This window comes from Microtus oregoni, unplaced genomic scaffold, assembly GCF_018167655.1.
Source record: "Microtus oregoni isolate MIOR12 unplaced genomic scaffold, Mior012 000000F_ref0000247, whole genome shotgun sequence".
Lineage (NCBI taxonomy): Eukaryota > Metazoa > Chordata > Mammalia > Rodentia > Cricetidae > Microtus > Microtus oregoni.
In genome coordinates this window covers 32268-52429 of record NW_024543059.1, presented here as the reverse complement: position 1 = coordinate 52429, position 20162 = coordinate 32268, and the positions used below count along the sequence as shown (strand labels likewise).

The window sequence follows — 20162 nt, the reverse complement described above, 5'->3', positions numbered from 1 at the left end:
CAAAAGAAAGCATTAAATTGGGGACTAGTTTACAGTTCAGAGGTTTTGTCCATTGTCATCATGGTGGGAAGCTTGGTGGCATGCAGGCAGACATGGTGCTGGAGAAGTAGCTGAGAGTTCTACATCTGGATCAGTAGGCAGCAGGAAGAGAGAGTGACACTGGTCTGGCTTGAGCATCTGAAACCTCAGAGAAGCCCCTCCGTGGCACACTTCCTCCAACAAGGCCATGCGCCTTATAGTGCCACTCCCTGTGAGCCTGTGGGGGCCGTTTTCATTCACACCTCCGCATTCAGTCACTCCAGCTTCTCACAGCTCATTGTCCTCCTCCAGCATCACCACCTGTGTTCCCCACCCTCTCTTCCTGAAGAATACTGAACAATTCACCTGTCGACAAAACCCTTGACTAGGTTGTGGTTTCTCTGTCACTCATCCTTTGTTCTGCTTGTTTGGTTTGACTTTGTGTGTTTTGAAGTAGACTATCACTGTATAGCCTGGGACTCTTGTCCTCAACCTCCCAATTCCTGGGATTATGGGCACTCATCACATGTCCAGCCTTTAAATGTTTAACTGATGTCAGCTGGACTTTATCCCAACTCCTAAAAATAGGGTTTGTTTATTTATTTATTGGTTTTACTTTGCTCAAATTAATTTATTTATTTGGTTTGGTTTAATTTTGGCTTTGGTAATTTTTTTTTTTATTTGAGACAAGTTCTCATATAATTGATCCAGTCTCAAACTCTTGATCCTCCTGTCTCTATCTTCCAAGGCAGAGGTTACTCCTGAGTGCTAGGATTATAGACATGCACCATCACATTTTAAAAAAACAAAACAAAAAAAAAACTTTTAAATTAAATTTAGAATTTTTTTTTAAACTGTCATGAATAATAAGTAGTTTCAAAGCTCAAACCACCAGTTAGCTTCTTCAGCTTCTGGATCCTGCTCCTGTGCCCTCTTCCCTTTCCCCTTCCTCATACTGCCATGGCCAACAGTGACTACCAGAGTCAAGCCACAGATATAGTAAGAAAGGGGTTACCTGTGTTTTTAAGTCTGAATTTAAGAATTGTGTAGAGCAGCAGTTAAGGCTGGAGAGACAGCCAGCAGTTAAGACCCCTTGTTCTTGCAGAGGACCTGAGTTCAGTTCCCAGGACTGGCTCACAACTGTCTGAAATTCCAGTTCCAGGAGATCCAATGCCCTCTTCTGACCTTCTCTGGCAGCAGGCACACGAGTGTTACAAATACATACCTGCAGGCAAACACACACACACATGAAATAAAAATAAATACAGTTTTAAAAAGAAAAAAGAAAGAATTGTCTGTAAGAGCAATTAAAGATAGAGCACATGTTTTCGTGCATGTGTAATAGGGTTGTGTCTTAGGCCCGTGTACATATCCCACGTATGGCAAAACTAGCTCATATTCTGAAAGCTCTGTTGTCGGCTCACAGTTTTAACTTTATTTATTTATTTATTTTTGCTTATGTTTATGGGTGTTTTACCTGCATGTTATATGCCCATGTGCTACGTACGTGCCTGGTGCACAAGGAGGCTAGAAGGGATTACCATCTCCTAGAACTGAAGTTACAGGTAGTTGTGAGCCGCCATGTTGGTGCTGGGAATGAGACCCAGGTCTGGGAAGACATCCAGATCTCCTACCTGCTGAGCTATCTCTACAGCCCCCAGTTTTAACTTTCAAAGGGCATGAATTATGGGCAAGTTACCTTATCTAGTAAATGAAGAGGAAATACTTTGTAGTTTTAGTTTAGTGGTGTTGGTTTGGTTTTTAAACATTTATTTTGTGTATATGCATGTCTATATACCACCTGCATGGCTGGTGCCCAAGGAAGTCAAAAGAGAGTGTCAGATTCCCCTGGAACTGGCATTAGTGATGGTTATAAGCTGTCACTGGTTGCTGGGAACTGACCCAGGTCCTCTGCAAGAGCAGCAGATTCTCTTAGCTGCTGAGCAATCTCTGTAGACTTAGTTTTGTTGCTTTGGTAACCATCTCGTACCCATCATGAAACACACTATGTATGTAGCCCAGCTAGCCTTGAACTTCTGATCGGTGTTGGAAGTATAAGCAGATGCCCTGCCTTGCTAGAACTGGCTAAATTTTCAGTCTAAATATATGTTTATATATGTAAACTGTTATTCCAACTTGATGCTTTCAGCCATTGCTGATCTTGACTCTGTGCTGTGAAGAAATCATTTACCTATGGCTATGAGTCATTTTATTTTTTATATCATTTTGTTTTGCTAAGGTCTAGGATCTAGTCTCTGTGTTGATGTTTTCAGCTTTTAGGTTGCAATAACTAAATCAGTCTGTGAAATCAAATTCATAGATCTCACAATCAGCGCTTTTAATTTTTCTTGCTGTCAGAGGTAAGGAAAGTGGCCCAGTTAATGTATTCCTTTATAACTTGAAAACCTTCATAGTGCGTGCACATGTGGACATCAGAGGAAAATTTGTGTGGCTAAGTGCCTTGACCCAGTGAGCCATTTTGCCAACCCCACTATCAACATTTTTAAGAGAGTGAATTAGAAAAATACTTGTTCACTGAGTATAGCATTAATGTGTTTTGTAAAATCTTTTTTTGTTTTTAAAATATGGCATATCCAGCCTTTTGTGATGTTGAATAGAGGTAAAATCTGTTTCTTGGTGTGAAAAACTTCAAAAGCTGACAAAAAGTTGTCTAAATGATAAGTTTAAATAAGTTTAAATGTTCTTTTTTTTTTTTGGTTTTTCGAGACAGGGTTTCTCTGTGGCTTTGGAGCCTGTCCTGGAACTAGCTCTTGTAGACCAGGCTGGTCTTGAACTCACAGAGATCCGCCTGCCTCTGCCTCCCGAGTGCTGGGATTAAAGGCGTGCGCCACCATCGCCCGGCAGTTTAAATGTTCTTTATGTTGATTTTCTTTATTGTGTTAGATTTTCCCCCATAAAATAACTTAATATAAAATAAAGTCCAGTAGGAGGCAGCTGTGGACTGAGTTGGCAGAAGGATTAACTTTCTGATACCCGGAAGGCTTGGCTCTCAGCATCTTGTTCTGTGACTTCCCCATGCTGTTTATCTGGAAGAGACACCAAAAGCAGCTTCTGGGGGTGATCACAGAGACTACCTGCTTCATGTCAAACCCAGCTCTTGTACCCTGCCATTATGTAACTTCAAACGCATTCTGTCACTCTCCCGAGCCTCCTTCTGACTTCCACATGACACAGTGGTGGGTTAGCAGGGAGCTCGTGGAGAGTGAAGGAGAAGGTGAGTCTGAGGTGCTTGTGAAGCATCTGGAGATGCACTGTCCACAAGCCCATGGCGTTGTCATTATCAGGCAGCCCGAAATGTTTTCTGAAATAATAGCCAAGTGTTCTTGTTGACTTTTGCATAGTTAATAGATTGAGCCATGTCTTCATGTTATCTTCCTATTGATGCTTGTTATAGAGTGTTTGTTACCTGTCTTCTGTTTTCCATAGGTCATTGAGGACACCAAAGAAAAAAGAACCATCATCCATCAAGCTATTAAATCTCTCTTCCCAGGATTGGAGACAAAAACAGAGGATAGAGAAGGAAGGAAATATATCGTAGCTTACCATGCAGCTGGCAAAAAGGCTTTGGCAAGTAAGCATGACATTGGCCCGCTTTTTCCTGTCAGGCGAGCAGGAGGGGCAGGACCTCCCACTCCCACCTCCTTTGCTTTGCTTATTCACGTCTTGCCGTTGTACAAGAGGGTCATGTCACGTCTTCAAAAGGTCAAAAGTCCTTTCAGATGGAGAGCAGCTCTGCACACTCTGTCTGGTGGACTTTCAGTCTTGTATGTGAGTGCAGATTTACAAAAACTACAGTGGTGCCTGAGAGAATCCTGAGAGCAGAGTGAGCTGATTGCCAATTTAATCAGAAAGGGGGGGGGGGGGGTTGTTCACTGCATGCTCTTAAAGGAAGAAGAAGCCTTTCAGATGAACAGAAATGCTGACCTCCACCTCCCAGGGACATATGTCCTGTTCGACTTCCCAAACATGGGTATCTTCGTTCACGTACATAAAACATGGGGTTTTAAGAAGTTGACCCTTCATCTGAGTCCTTTTGTTCTCTGTTGTACAGTCAGTGTGAACATACTGTCGATCACTTTGATGTTTAAGTTCTCATGTGTTCTATACAACCATGAGAATTTCTATTTGCCTAGACCCCTAGAAAAATTAGATATTTCTTGTTTTCCTTATCAAATCAGTACATATGTTTTTCATGAAAACTAAACAGAAGACAGTTATGTCTTGATTTTCTTCCCCTACCAGTATCTGGTGCTGTGCGTCTCAAGTTCTCCCTATTAGCAGTCAGTTACTTCAAAGTACATGTGTCACCACAAACCCGCAGGGTGTTGTTGTAAGAGGCTTGGACCCATTCGGACCTGTCAATATCCTCTAAATGAATAGAGGTAGCGTAGTATATGAATGACGATGTTTGTAATGATGCTTCCAGGAAAATGAAAGGGCTTATGAATAGAGATAGCGTAGTATATGAATGACGATTACATGTTTGTAATGATGCTTCCAGGAAAATGAAAGGGCTTAAAAAAAAAGCCAGGTTGGCCACCTGGAAAAAAAAATCAACCATCAGTGAGAAGTTTTGAGTAATCGGAGGAAAAGGTAGAGACCTGAGGATGCTCAGTTGATACAAAAAAAAACAAAGCTGGGCATGGTGTCACTGGCCTGTAATGGGAGGCTGAGGCAGGAGGATCTACTGTTACTGTTTGCTTCTATGTAAAGTAGTATCTCAACATCCCCCTGTCAGCCAGCAATGCAAAGGAGTCCATGCCGGGGGAAGTGATTTCAGTGACTCTGTTCCTGTATTTTCAGTTTTCCCAAGGGCAGTATGTCACTATTCCAGATGAAGGACAAAGGTGACTTATCACATACAATCATGGGCATATTGGGTCTTAATTCTCTCATGGGTACATTTGGGGAGGCTGTAGTTGATCAGCATTTGATTAACAACCACTCTGCCAAGAGGAAAAGCAAGGTCTTATTCTGCTAGTGTGGTCATGAAGTTGCAGATTGTAGAAGGTACAAACTGTGTTTTTGACTGATTGCCTCTTGAAAATGACCTTCATTTCTTGGGCAATACTATATTTTGTGCATGGAGGACATAGCCTTTATAGTTTCCCTTATGTAACAGAGCCACATCTTGTTCTGTTTACATCTAGGATTTCTGTGCTTATGTCATAGCTACCTTTTTTGTTTGTTTTTGAGATGGGGTCTTACTGTGTAGCCCTGGCTGACTTTGAACTTACTAAGTCTGTCTAGTCTCAAACTCAAGCGATCCACTTGTCTCTGCCTTCCAGGTGTTGGAATTAAAGGCCTGTGACACCACACCCTGCTCGTTCTTGCGCTCGCTCTCTCTCTCTCTCTCTCTCTCTCTCTCTCTCTCTCTCGTGTGTGTGTGTGTGTGTGTGTGTGTGTAATTAAGATTTTATAAATGAGTTGTGTATACGAAGCACCTCCTCCCCATCTCAGTTTGAACATCCTGAGTAAGGCAGACTATTTTACCTTTTATTTTATTTGTTTTGTTTTGTTTTTCGAGACAGGGTTTCTCTGTAGCTTTGGAGCCTGTCCTGGAGCTAGCTCTTCTAGATCAGGCTGGCCTCGAACTCACAGAGATCCGCCTACCTCTGCCTCCCAAGTGCTGGAATTAAAAGCGTGCAGCACTACTGCCCAAGCAGATTGGAATAACATTTTCAGTTTGGACTAGCATTTTCAGGTGGGGCTAGCATTTCCCCCGAGGCCTGAACCTCTTGGACTTGAGGGTTATGGTATATAGTCAGAGTTGGACTAAATCTCCCTTCTGCGTTCTCTAGCTGAGATGGTCACTTGGGAGTCTGCATTCAACCTTTTCTCATGCAGTTTTCCTGCCCAAACTGAAAGTGGCCTAAAGGAAAAGTCACCAAGAGCTCAGGGAGAACAGGTGTCTGGAGACTGATTCATGGCCCTGAGAATGGAGCCCAGTGCCAATGACAGTTTGTTCTCCTGGGCCTTTTAAAGCTTAGCAATTTGTTTTGAAAGCCATCTACTGCCAAACCCTGGTATAAGGTGTTATTTGTGGATCATATATTATTAAACAAATTTTCAGCATTCCTTTTTTATTTATTTATTTTGGTGTGTCATGTAGCCCAGGCTGGTCTCAAACTCACTATGTAGTAACCTTGAACTCTTGATCCTTCTGGCCCCATTTCTGCTGGGATTATAGTTGTCCACCACCATATCCAATTTTGTTTTGTTTTTCAAGTCAAGATCTCTCTTTGTGCCAGAAGCCAGCCTGGTCTACAAGAGCTAGTTCCAGGATAGGCACCAAAGCTACACAGAGAAACCCTGTCTTGGGAAGGGCGGGAGGGGGTGGACAAGAAAAACCTCTCTTTGTAGCCCTGGCTATCTTGGAACTCGCTGTTTAGACCTGGTTATTGTGGAAACTCACTCTATAGACCAGGCTGGCCTGGAACTCACAGAGATCCACCTGGCTCTGCCTCCCAAGAGCTGGGATTAAAGGGGTGTGCCACCACCCAACCAAGACTTACGGGATTTTTATGCTTTCCCCAAATAGAACTGTCCACTGTGAAACATGATATGATAATCCAGTCTAAAAGTGACACATTGCTTTATTTCAATTTGGTAAATTGTATATAATTATTATAACATTATACAAGCAGGTAATACATTGTTATTTTGAGATTATATGCATCCTAACTGCTTTCAAGCACTTGTTTTTAACCACAGACTTAATAAAAGAAACCTGGGCAGCCATTGTAGCGTACTTGTACCTTCTCAGCATTCAAGAGACGATGAAATCGTGAATTTGTGGCTAACCTGAGCTACAGAGTCCAAAAGGGCTATTGCCTCCAGGGAGAAAAAAACCTGTTTTTATGATATATACAAGTTCTTTGTGCTTTCTGAAGTAAATGGTTCTCAGGCAGGGTCTCTGCACCTAGAGCTCTACCTACCCAGAATAGAGCGACACTGGTCTTTCTGGGACAGACCACACAAAAGAAGAAATTCCAGAGGCCACAGAGAAAGTGTTCCAGATTTGATGAAACAGGAACTTAAAAATATGCCCATCACTTAGCAACACAAAAAAATGACTAATGTCTATTAATTAAGCTTGGTATTGGACTAATTAGACAGAAATCAGTTTACACAGTAAGTTGAAACAGAAGGCAAGATATACAGTGTGGTTTTTAAATTAAGCAGTAAAGCAAAGGGAGAGGGGAAAATATAGTAAGGAGAAGACATGCTTGACTTTGAAGATTCTAGAGTCATGAATGTATTTATATAGGAAATGAAAGGGCCAGAGAAAGGGGAAGGTGGAAATTTAAGGACAGCAGTAAAGACAATGGATGGAGCAAGATATTGAGAAAGCTGAAAGGTTGGTATATGGGGCGCATTAATGAAGATGACTTTGAGGAAGCAGAAAGACTTCTGCCCACCACCCCATCTCATCCTCAGGCTACTTCCATCTTTCTTCACCGGAGCCCCTGCATGGTTTCCCTTGTTAATTCGTTTCCTTCTGTGTAGGTCTGGACGGTGATGCCATGCCTTCAGAAGGTAGAACTAGCCTTCTGGAAGTAGGAAGTGAAATGCCAGCCTTAGAATTCTTTGCGAATATATATTTTGGTTTTTTTCAAGACAGGGTTTCTCTGTGGCTTTGGAGCCTGTCCTGGAACTAGCTCTTTGTAGACCAGGCTGGTCTCGAACTCACAGAGATCCGCCTGCCTCTGCCTCCCAAGTGCTGGGATTAAAGGTGTGCGCCACCACTGCCCAGCTATTCTTTGTGAATATATTATAAATTGGAGTGACTCAAAAATATGTGGAAGTCATTCTTCCCTGAACTTAAGTGTTCTTGGAGGCTGTTTTGTTTTTGTTTTTTTTTTTTTTTTTTTTTTTTTTTTCGAGACAGGGTTTCTCTGTGGTTTTGGAGCCTGTCCTGGAACTAGCTCTTGTAGACCAGGCTGGTCTCGAACTCACAGAGATCCGCCTGCCTCTGCCTCCCGAGTGCTGGGATTAAAGACGTGCGCCACCATCGCCCGGCCTTGGAGGCTGTTTTTATAGAGTTTTCTTTTTTTTTTTTTAATATTTTTTATGGTTTATTTAACTTTATTTTATGTGCATTGGTGTGAAGGTGTCAGATCCCCTGCAACTGGATCTTCAGACAGTTGTGAGCTGCCATGTGGGTGCTGGGAATTGAACCCGGGTCCTCTGGAAGAGCAGTCAGTGCTCTTAACCACTGAGCCATTTCTCCAGCCCCTAGAGTTTTCTTTATAGAGTTTTTGCTTTTGCTTATTCAGAATATTTCTAGTGCAAATGTTTTACTCTTTTATATTTTATATTGAGCATTCTTAGAAAATGAATATTTGTATTTGTTAGTTGCAGAGGTCATTGAATTCATGTTCTGTGCCTAGGTTTCCTAATAGAAAGTGCATGTTTGGGGGCTGGAAAGACGGCTCAGAGGTTAAGAGCACTGGCTGCTCTTCCAAAGGTCCTGAGTTCAATTCCCAGCAACCACATGGTGGCTCACAACCATCTGTAATGGGGTCTGGTGCCCTCTTCTGGCCTTCAGGCATACACACAGACAGAATATTGTATACATCATAAATAAATAAATATTTAAAAAAAGAAGAAAGAAAGTGCATGCTTGTAAACCAGACTCACTGATTTGTCCTGGTTTCTGCTAAAGGAAAATAACATTTAGGTTTTTAGTCTTGTGGCTGTATTTATTTCTTGCCTTTGTACTTACATGTGACTGTGCTAAAAACCAGAATTTAAAAAATATAGCCACACTTCATCTTGTGTTACACAAGATGATTTTAGCTTTTTATTGTGGACGTTTTAAATTCTGCGTCCAGATAGAGAATGCAGCCCTGCGTATCCGTCCATCACCTTCAAGATGACTGACATTCCTTTATTTCTGTTTAGTCCATTATACCACACACACCACACACACTTTTTTCCTTTTGGGAGCACTTTAAAATAAGTTAACATGACATGTCATTTTACTCAAATTCTTCAGTGTCTCACAGATCATCTCTTAAATCTTTTAATCTGTAAATTGGTGACTATAGGAAAGTTCTCTCTACTAATCGTTCAACAATGTTCAGTTTTTTGTGAGATTCTTTTGTGTAGGGTAGGGTGGGAGGTTTGTTCTGGAGCTCTCTCTGTAGCCCAGGCTAGCCAAGAGCTCTCGGTGCAGGGAGTACTGGGATTAAAGGCATGCGCAGTCCCCTTGTCCCCCCATTCTCCCCCACCAGCTAATGTGAACGATTTTTGCAGTTCAATGCAGGAAGCACACAAAAGAGGCGTGATGCAAAGCAGCATCACATTCTCATCACAGCAGCCACCCAGTGTTTCAAACATGTCCTAACATGTTTGCTGAAAACCATCTGTTGAAGCAGACACGCTCAATTTTAGTCTTGAAGGATGAATTGTCCTTTGTGAAGATGCAGAGTCAGGAAGGCTGTGCCTAGCGGGGAGATTCCTGTTTGTTTTCTGTTTGCCTCTACAACATCCCATTGTTGTGTCTGAGTGGCTGTTGACCCCCCACATAGTACCAAGTGCATTCCCTTACCATGCGATCATTTGCATGTTCACCTCTAAAGCACCTTAACGGGATTATAAATTAAACATTCCTCTCTTGTGCTCTTTATGCTGTGCATTTGGACAGAGGTCAGAACTGCAGCAGGTAAGAGCGATTGGTATTTCGTGTAGACAAGATGAAATACCAATGTTGTCCTAAGTACTGAGTACAGATAACTTTGCTTAAGTGGGAGTGAACTGGAAGGAAAAAACGAGAAAAGGATATTTCATTCATAACCCTAAGGAAATCGTGAGAATGTCACACCAAGAACTAAGGAGATACTTCTAATATTTTTCTATACATGACAGAAAAGACTCACATATTCATCAAGAAAGAAATTGATTTTCTAGGCATGTTTATATTGTGATGGTTTTGTGAAATGGGTTACTGGTTCTCTACGTTGCTTGGTGGTTTTTACATTGTAGATGAAGTCATTAACCTGTTATCAAAAGGTGCTTTTGCTTGACAAAGCCACATAGTCACTTACCTTCAGTCCCAGGTAGAAGAAGCCTCTGAAGATTCCTAAGTTTGTATGAAAAGATTTTTTAAGGACAATTTTCAAAGCAAGAGGATTCTTTCTAGTTGATTATGCAAAATACTTTCTCATAGGTTATCTCTCATGGAGTGCTTATATCATGAAACTAGACACGTTCCTTGAAAACCAGCTCACCTGTTATATAGGACTCATGAACTTTCTGTATCTGCAGACTGTACTTGTAGCTTATTTTTTCCAGAGTCCTGATTTCTTTACTCTGAGACGTTTACATCTAAATCTTGTGTTGTTTAAAATGTGTTTCCAGATTGTATAATTGAAATATTCAATTAAAAGAACAGTTTTAACCATCAGGGTATCCAGGTTATAGATTGTTTATCTATCCCCAAAGAGCTGGGCAGTCATGCTACACTGACTCAGAAGGTAGCATTTAACATGGCTTACGTTTTTACATACACTATAAGAGTCCGGCTTTAAATGCCAGCTACTTGCTCATGTAGATATCTTTGTAGATACTAACTAAACTTTTGTGCTAGAAATGGCCTTTGGAAAATTTACAAAGTCACTAAAACAACTGTCTCCATCTGTGCTACCATGTGTGAATTCCTAGCGGTGAAGCAGGAATAATAGGGTCTATCGTAAAGGTTTTTCCTCTTGAATGAAGAAGATACAGGGCCCCTTGGTTCTGATGTGTGCTGACCCAGGAACCCGCAAAGCCCTGTGGGTTCTGTGTATCAGCTATGAGAAGACAACTGCTGACTCCCGCTCATTTTCCATAGCACTTACACTTCACTTCTCATTTTAAATGTAGGCAGATACTGTCTAAGTGACTAGTTACAGAAAGCCTAGTATGTATAGTTCATGCGGCTAGTTATGTTTTGTGTCAGGCTACATCTGATTGACTATTGAACGGTTCTGTATCATAAAGTGATCTCCATAGAGTTCATTTTTTTAAAAAAAAATTATTATGATATATATGACATTTAAGTTTTTTGTTTTTAAGATCCAAGAAAACATTCTTGGCCAAAATCTCGGGGAAGCTACTGCCACTTTGTTCTATACAAGGAAAACAAAGACACCATGGATGCCATCAATGTATTGTCCAAATATTTACGGTTAGTGTCTCATTCTTGTTTTTACACAAAATCAGTAAAATAGGAATGTGTTCTCTCTTTCGGTGCCAGTGGGAAGAGATCAGTAAATGCCAAAAGTACTTCCTAATGGGAATGCTTGTGGGAAATAGATCAATAAACTTTTTATCCCTTTGCTAATAATTCAAGATAAAAGTTCTGGAAGTAAATAATTCACATACAATTACAAGTCAGGGAAAGGGATGAAAATACTGCAGAGATCACAGGTTTGGAGGCTAGGTGAAGTGCTATGATTCTTTGTGTGTTTGTGGTTTTAGAAGAAGTGAAGGGATGGCTCAGCTGTTAAGACCACTGGCTGCTTTTCGATAGCATCTGGGTTTAATTCCCAGCACCCACATCATGGCCTATAACCATCTATACCTCTAGTTCCAAGGAACCCGACACCTTTTTCTGGTCTCCAGGGGCATCAAGCATGCTTGTGGTACACATTTAAATGTATGCAGGCAAACCCTCATACAGAAAAAAATATTTGGAAAAGAAATGTTTGTAGATACCACAGCAAATTTGTATGCTATGAAAATTTAACTCAGGTTAAACATGTCTAAACAGGGCATGTGTTTTCAGATGAGCCAAACAAAGTAACCACTAAGTGGCTTACGTTGCAGAAGTTAGTAATAATTCTCTCCCAGTTCTGTAGCCGGGAAGTTCCAAGATCAGAATATGTAGTTTATTTTCTTTTGTTTTTTGTTTTTGTTTTTTTCTTTTTCTTTCTTTTTGTTTGTTTTTCAGACAGGGTCTCTAGCCCTGTCTGTCCTGGAACTCCCTGTGAAGAGTCCATCTGAGAAGCCACATTCTATCCTGGTCATCTCTTTAAAGGCCTTGTTTCCAAATGTTATCTTATGTGATGCTGGGAGCCAAGGCTTCTGCCTAGAAGTTTGAGAGAACGCGGGTCAGCCCTGAATACCACACCTAATTAAATAACATTTCACTTTTTTTATTAGCTTCCTAAAAAAAGTCTGTGGTTTCTTGTTCCATCTTCAAGAGTGTAGACGGCCTCCTAAGGATGTAGACAGGAGGAAACGGTTCCTCTAGGATGTACAGTTGGGAATTCTGGGAGTATGCAAATATTCCTCTGTAGAATTTTGTATATCTCCATACCAGAACTATTTAGCCACTCCTTTAATCCCAGCACTCAGGAGGCAGAGGCAGGTGGATCTCTATGAGTTTGAGACCAGCCTGGTCTACAAAGGGAGTTCTGGAACATCCAGGGCTACACAGAGAAACTCTGTCTTGAAACACACAGACAGACGAGGAAGGTTGTGGGGAAGAACTATCCAGATCCCTGTTTTAGCATTTGACTTTTTTTAAAATACAGAATTGTAGTTTATATTTAAGGTTAAAAAAAAATCACATTACTGTAACTTTTTGAAAACTGAAGATATAAAATGTTCAGAGTGCTACATTATATCTCTGGAATATTTTCCCTTTTATTGTTAACAGTTTTATGCAACTTAACAAATTGTTCTTACTATGGACTTTTGTTTTTGTTAGTTACTGTTTAGCCAAGTCTGAAAGCCAGGTGATTCCCTGACAGCCAGCAAGGCTGGGAATCAAGCCCTGCTAAGAAAGCAGCTGTTGCTGCTTTATTTATTTTATTTTATTTTATTTTTTTTTTTGCTTTTTTTTTGGTTTTTCGAGACAGGGTTTCTCTGTGGCTTTGGAGCCTGTCCTGGAACTTGCTCTGTAGACCAGGCTGGTCTCGAACTCACAGAGATCCGCCTGCCTCTGCCTCCAGAGTGCTGGGATTAAAGGCGTGCGCCACCACCGCCCGGCTGTTGCTGCTTTAATTTGCATGTTTATTTAATTTTTTCTCAATAAAATTTTAACTAAAGTTTCTCCTTATTCTCTTAGTATGTTAATAAGTGTATTTTGAAATAAGTTATTAGAAATGTACTTTGGTTAACATATGTAACTTAGGAATGCTTTGATTCTGTCTCAACAGAGTGAAACCAAACATTTTCTCCTATATGGGAACCAAAGACAAAAGGGCCATCACAGTCCAGGAGATTGCTGTCCTCAAGTAAGTAGAGTTCCCTGAGATTGGCTCTGCAGAGGTCCTAGCACTCACTCCCTTCAGAGGCCTCGGGCTTGCTTTATGAAATTGACCACTTTCAACTTTATATGATATCTCTGCCTTTTACAAACATTTTAGACATTTTTTATTGTATTTATTTATCTGTTTATTATATTGTGTGCATATGTATACACACACTGTAGCACATTTGTTGAGGTCAAGGACATCTGGAGACAGTAAGTTCTCTGCTACACTGTGGGTCCCTTGGACTGAACCCTGGTTGGTAGCAGATGCCTCTTATCTGCTAAGTCATCTTGCCAGCCCTGCTTTGCTTTTTTGTAAATAGTGTTTTTCTACTTCATTTTTTTTTTACCCTGAATCTCTGCTTCCTAATCTTATCAAATATATATTTTCTGAGTAATTTTACAAAGCTGTTGGTGATACAGCCAAAAGAATAGGTGAACTGGGGTTGGAGAGATTGCTCAGTGGTTAAAAGCACTGGCTTCTCTTCCAGATAACCTAGTTACAATTCCCAGCACCCACAAGGCAGCTCACGGTTGTCTGTAGCTCTGGTTCTAGGGCACCTGGCATCCTCACACAGACATATGCAAGCAAAACACCAGTGCACATTAAAAAAGAGAGAGAGAGATAAGTGCACTGTTGCTTTTATCGGCTGCTTTGTCCCACTGAACTTCCCCTTGGGGAAGGGGACGAGTGGGGGTTGTCAACAGCTCCGTCTCTGGGAGACTGGCTGGCTGTAGCAAGCACAGTTTATTTTAGAAAAGGGAAAACCTTCTATGCCCCCCACCCACCTGAGGGAGGGGAAGCAGCAGCGCTGGTATCAGGAGACTGGTTCGGGTCGTCTTGTCTCATGGCATGGCAGCTGTTGCGGGGGCCCCTTGGCAGACCTAGGTTGGCTTAATTTAGGGAAGTTACATACTGCATGCTCAGATAGTCAGTTTAGTCTGGTTTAAGCCACCTAGGCCCTTTGTGCCTGGGCAGATATCCCCCCCCACACACACACACAGTGCACCTTTCTCTCTTGTTTATTAAATATTACAAAACAGTGAATAATATATTTTGTTTGTAACAGACATGCAGATGAAAAAGGTCTCTACTTTTAAAAAAGTTATAGGACAGAAAATAAGTAGGACCCTCCTAGAGTGGGATGAGAGATGAACTAGGGTATGCCTTAGTCTTGATTGCAGACCTGGGACTATGAAGGACAGTCAGGGAAAGTTTGCACAGATGACGGGATGGGATACTGTGGTTTTAATTTAAATAAAGGCATCTCATCTCTACGCTATGTGCTTTTTCAACTGGGAAAGTCTCTGTTGTGGTAACTGGTCCTATTCACTATAAGATATCTACCAGCCTCCCTGATCTCTGTCCTTTCTGTACAACAAGCACATAATAAGTCCCTGCTGCTCATACAGTTGTGAAAATTAAAGCCATCTCCAGACTTGTCAAAGATGCCCTACAGGGGGCAGTGTTGCCTCTGGTAGAGAACTAATAGTGGTCTTGATTCTAGAAGGATGAGATGATTCTTGGGGCATGGAGGTTGTTATTTCCAAGCCAATAAAATAGCTTATGAAGATATTAGAAGGACTTACAAAACACAACACATTTACTACCTGGTAAGCAGTTTTGTGGACATGTAGCAAGAAATAAAGCTTTCTATGTACTCATTTCGATGGCTTATATGCTAAAATTGGAGTCATACAGAAGAGCTAACATAGCATCCACACAAGAAAGACAAATGTTTTGGGGTGTTTGTTATATTTTCAATAAATAGATACTACAGAAGAACATTAGTTATGCAAAATGCCTAAGACTCTGAAAGACAAATATTATACCCCTCCCCATATGTGGACTCTTGGTTTTAAGTGTATTGGTGTGGGGGTATCATGGGAGAGGAAGAAAAGACCTCAAGAGGGAAGAGAGAGAAAAGGGATTGAAAAGGAACATGTGTGGTAAAAAGTGGGGACTATTTCTGAGAATGTTTGGAATCAGCAAGAACTGTGCAGTAGAGAAGGTGGGAAGGATAAATGATGAAACAACATATATCTAAGAAAGTGAATAAGGAAACACATTCACTTTGTATGCTAAACTTAAACGAATAATAAGAGGAAAAACAAAAGTAGATTAAGACTGGAGGAAGGAAAGGAAAGAGGGTGGCTGAGGGAGGGCAGGATCCAGATCCTGAGGACTGCATAGTTTATGTTGAGGTCCGTGTTACAACTGCTTGTATTCCAGCCCTCTTCTGTGGCCTGAGGCAGTGGCCCCTCTCCATCATGTAGTGTGTGTGTGTGTGTGTGTGTGTGTGTGTGTGTGTGTGTGTGTGAGTGAAGGTGTTGCTTTGGTTGGAACTGGGTGAGGATGCTAATTTGAGGTTTAAAAACAGGCATTTCACCAGCCAGCAGGTGTCAGACTTGATCAGGGTACTGGTCTACCCTCATAGACCTTTTTTTTTTTTTTCTCATTTTCCTGTTGACTTTCAGTAATCTCAGCAGGCTTTCTAAATGCTGCCCTTTTGAAAGCACTTTGCACTTATCTCGCGGATACAGGCTGCACCCAGCGTTTGCTCAATGGATCTGTGTGGTAGTCAGATTGGCCTTTCCCACGAGAACTGGTGAATAAGAAAAACCCATTCTGCCACACAGAGATTTTAATTATTCCTGCGTTGATCAATCCTGGGATAAGCAGCATTTCTGTCCACTTTCTTGCAACTCTGAAATACTTGGTAATTTCAAACAGGATCTCCAACTGTCTTATTCAGACTGACTTATTCCTTTTCCTGCCTGTTGCCAGCCTCTTGTCTGAGCTTGGGCCAATATTTCTCCGGCTTTGTTTTTTTTTAAAAAATATTTATTTATTTATTTATTTATTATGTGTACAATATTCTGTCTGTGTGTATGCCTGCAGGCCAGAAGAGGGCACCAGACTCCATTACAGATGATTGTAAGCCACTATATGGTTGCTGGGAATTGAACTCAGGACCTTTGGAAGAGCAGGCAATGCTCTTAACCTCTGAGCCATCTCTCCAGCCCCTCCGGCTTTGTTTTTAAAGGCTTCTGTGTAGCAGGTGTTTGTTAACCCTTATTGCTTAAAACAAGATTGTCACATGTGAATTTACAACCAAAAATACTTGATCTGCAGTCATTAAAATTGGTGAACAGTATTGTCAATACGCACCTTCACCTTCAAGAACTAAAAAGTAGCTCTGTACTTTTGCCGGATGGATGCAGAAATGACTGTCCATTGTATACTGAGGGAAGAGAATATTATTCAATATAAAAAGAGTGAGATACCGGTATATCTTATAGCATAATAAGCTGTAAGAGTTTTGTGTTGTTGGGCATGTTGGCAAAGTCCATTAATCCTAACACTCTACAGAGTGAAGCAGGAGAATAGCAAGTTTGGAGCCAGCCTGTATACAGGGGGACCCTGACATTTAAAAAATGAAGGGAGGGCTGGAGAAATGGCTCAGAGGTTAAGAGCATTGCCTGCTCTTCCAAAGGTCCTGAGTTCAATTCCCAGCAACCACATGGTGGTTCACAACCATCTGTAATGAGGTCTGGTGCCCTCTTCTGGCCTGCAGGCATAATGCAGAAAGAATATATTGTATACATAATAAATATTTTTTTACCCTGTCTTGAAAAACCAAAAAACAAACAAACAAACAAATATTTTTTTTAAAAGATGGAGAAAGGGAAGAAGAAAATTACACTAAGTAGTTGGCCATTAAAAAATCGCTATTTGATTTCTGTTCACATGAAATGTTCAACATGGGAAAATTTGTAGGCAAAAAGTACATTAACAACTACAGTGGCTGCAGGGAAGGCCAGAGGACATGGAGTCAGGGCTGAGTGGATGAGGGTGGTGATGTAGATGCACTGCACACATTGTGAGTATACACTAAAAACCCTGAAAACAAATAAAATGGTGATTTTTTTCTCTTTTTATGAAAAAAAGTGATTTTTATGTATTCTTCTGTCATGTATGTTGGATTGCCTGACTGAGGGTGTTGAATCCCTTGAAACAGGAGTTATAGACAGTTGTAAACTGCCATGTGGGTGCTGGGGATTGAACCCAAGTCTTCTGGAAGACGCAACCAGTGCTCTTAACCACTGATCCATCTCTCTAGTCCTCCCCCCCCCCTGCAAAATGGTGAATTTTATGTTTTTAAAGAAGAACAAGGCTTGGCACTCACCTTTATTCCTTCCCCTCTCCCCCAACACACATACATGCACGCACACTTGAGAGGCAGAGAAAAGCAGATGTCTGAGACCAACCTGATCTACATAGTAAGTACCAGACCAGCAGGGCTACATAGTGAGACACTGTGATGAGGGACAGAGAGACAGAGATGGGGGGGGGAGAGACACTTTCCTGGCATTGGCTAGAAGCTGTCTCCAAGGGTTGCCAGGACAGCCAGGAGCTTGATTCTTTTTTGCTCCTGTCTTTTTTTTTTTTTTAATATTTATTTATTTATTTATTTATTTATTTATTTATTTATTTATTATGTATACAATATTCTGTCTGTGTGTATGCCTGCAGGCCAGAAGAGGGCACCAGACCTCATTACAGATGGTTGTGAGCCACCATGTGGTTGTTGGAAATTGAACTCAGGACCTTTGGAAGAGCAGGCAATGCTCTTAACCACTGAGCCATCTCTCCAGCCCGTTGCTCCTGTCTTTTGCTTATTTTTATTTTATCTATTTATTTTGCTCCTGTCTCTGAAATATTGTCACTTTCTCTAGCATTGTCTCCTGACTAAAGAACTCCTTTGACTCATCCTCACTTCTTATGCTAACCCAGTGCTGTTTTGAATTATTTGTGGTACAGTTTCTGGACTAACTCATGCCTTTGACTTTCAACATTTTCCCTCTACATCTCAATTCAAGAGCCTGGTGCCCTTTTTTTCCTGCCACTGACTTAGCAACTGGAACACACCTCTCCCCTACTTGAGGTTGGTTTATGTGAGGTCCTCGGGATGCACAGGGAGTAAGGGACCTGAATGTACAGGTTCTCTCCATTTCCTGACTCTGGTGGCTATCTTCCTACCTTTTCTATTACTTTTTTTTTTTTTTTTAACTTAACAAGGCTGGAGGTGTGAGGCTCTGGGGTTAGTACCTAGCACTGACCAAAAGTGCAGGAGGAGGTTAAGCAATGAAAAGCTTGGGTAGTCTGCTTCCCTACATTTCAGATGAGGAAATAAACAGGCTGATGTCCATCAAGGGGTTGATTGTCTTCAGAGAGTATTGGGGTATTTTTGCTTAAAAATTCCCGAAGAGCTTAAGGGGGTATGCCTGCCTGGCATGTATGAAGCCATGAACTCAATTCCCAACACTGAAATAAAAAGAATTCCAGGAGCTCAGATATTATATAGGTGATTTTTTAAGCTGCGTTTTATTTTTATGTGTATGAATGTTTTTGCAGCTTTTGTGTGTGTGCACTGTATATAGTGAGTGCCCTCGGAAGTCAGAAGAGGTGGTCAGATCTTTTGCAATGGAAGTTAGGGGTGGTTGTGAGCCATGATGAGGGTGCTGAGGATCAAATTTGAGTCCTCTGGCCCTCAGCAATGGTTAAGAGTGCCAAACAGTTCTTAACCATTGAGCCATCTCTCTAGCATGAGGAGAAAGTTTTATTTTTAATCGTGTGTGCACTCTTTGTGGGGCACCTTCAGAGGCCAGAAGAAGCCATCAGATCCCCTAGAGCTAGAGGTGCAGCTCCTTGTTAGCAGCACAGTGTGGGTACTCTTAAATGCTGAGCCATGTCTCTGCCCTATATACATGAATTCTAATTTGCGTAGCTTCACTTTGTGTATATGCAGGGGTGCGTGTGTGTGTGTGTGTGTGTGTGTGTGTGTGTAGAGCAAGAGGGCACCATTACTTTCCCCCGTGTGTTAGAACTTGAGAGGCCTATGGAACAGTTTGATGACTTGAAACTTTGGGGTAGAACTCAGTTGCTGAGGTCCACACCCAGACCTCCTCCAGTCCCATATTCATAGACATAAATATACAAATAGACACACACATACATATACTGTATGTACACAAAACATGAATATACTGGAAGCCACTGGGAGACTCAGGCCAAACTCAACCCCTTGCCTCTGTTACATGACAAAGTAACTGTCTTTTTAAAGGAAACAAGGACATAGGAAAAATTAAAACCATATTCTTAGGCACTGTGATGTGCTGTATGGTACAGTGTTCTGTCTGCATGTATGCCTGCAAGCCAGAAGTAGGCACCAGGTCTTATAGATGGTTGTGAGCCACCATGTGGTTGCTGGAAATTGAACTTTATATTATACTTTGAACTTTGAAAAGTTGTTTTTTTGTTGTTGTTGTTTTGTTTTGTTTTTTGTTTGTTTGATGTGTTGGTTGGTTATCTTTAGGTAGTCTCACTATATTTTTATTTAATTTATATTTTATGTAAGAATGTTCTGCAAATATACCTGCAGGCCAGAAGAGGACACCAGATCTCATTATAAATGGTGCTGGGAATTGAACTCGGGATCTCTGGAAAAGCTGCAGGTGCTTTTAATCTGAACTGTCTCTCCAGCTCTGCAGGGTCTCACTATGTAACCTTGGCTAACTAGGACTGGCTGGCTATATAGCCAAAGATGGCCTCTTTATAGCCCTTAAAGGATTTGGATATTTTGTGTGTCTGTGTGTGTGCTTTGTTTTATTGTTTTTAGATTCATCTTATTTTATGTATGAATATTTTGCGTACATGTGCACCATATGCAGGCTTGGTGCCTGTGGCTGTCATAAGAGAGCAGATGGTCATAAACCACCAGTGGGTACTAGGAATCAAACCCTAGTCCTCCGTAAGAACAGCAAGTATAGCATGAATAATAAAAAACCCAGAGTCAGATATTGAAGTTCAAGC

At 41.2% G+C, this 20162-nt stretch overlaps 1 protein-coding gene across 2 annotated transcripts in view; it reads left to right on the top strand.

The window, feature by feature from the left end:
- Nucleotides 1–20162, top strand: part of LOC121447396 (pseudouridylate synthase 7 homolog) — a 46205-nt gene that overhangs the window by 8095 nt on the left and 17948 nt on the right. Inside the window, exons 5-8 of one of the 2 annotated variants that reach the window (XM_041650606.1) lie at nt 3466–3610; nt 9692–9709; nt 11101–11212; nt 13191–13268. In XM_041650606.1, coding sequence (XP_041506540.1) covers nt 3466–3610; nt 9692–9709; nt 11101–11212; nt 13191–13268 — 353 coding nt within the window. The remainder of the gene's footprint in view (nt 1–3465; nt 3611–9691; nt 9710–11100; nt 11213–13190; nt 13269–20162) is intronic. The other variant, XM_041650615.1, reaches the window with a different exon arrangement.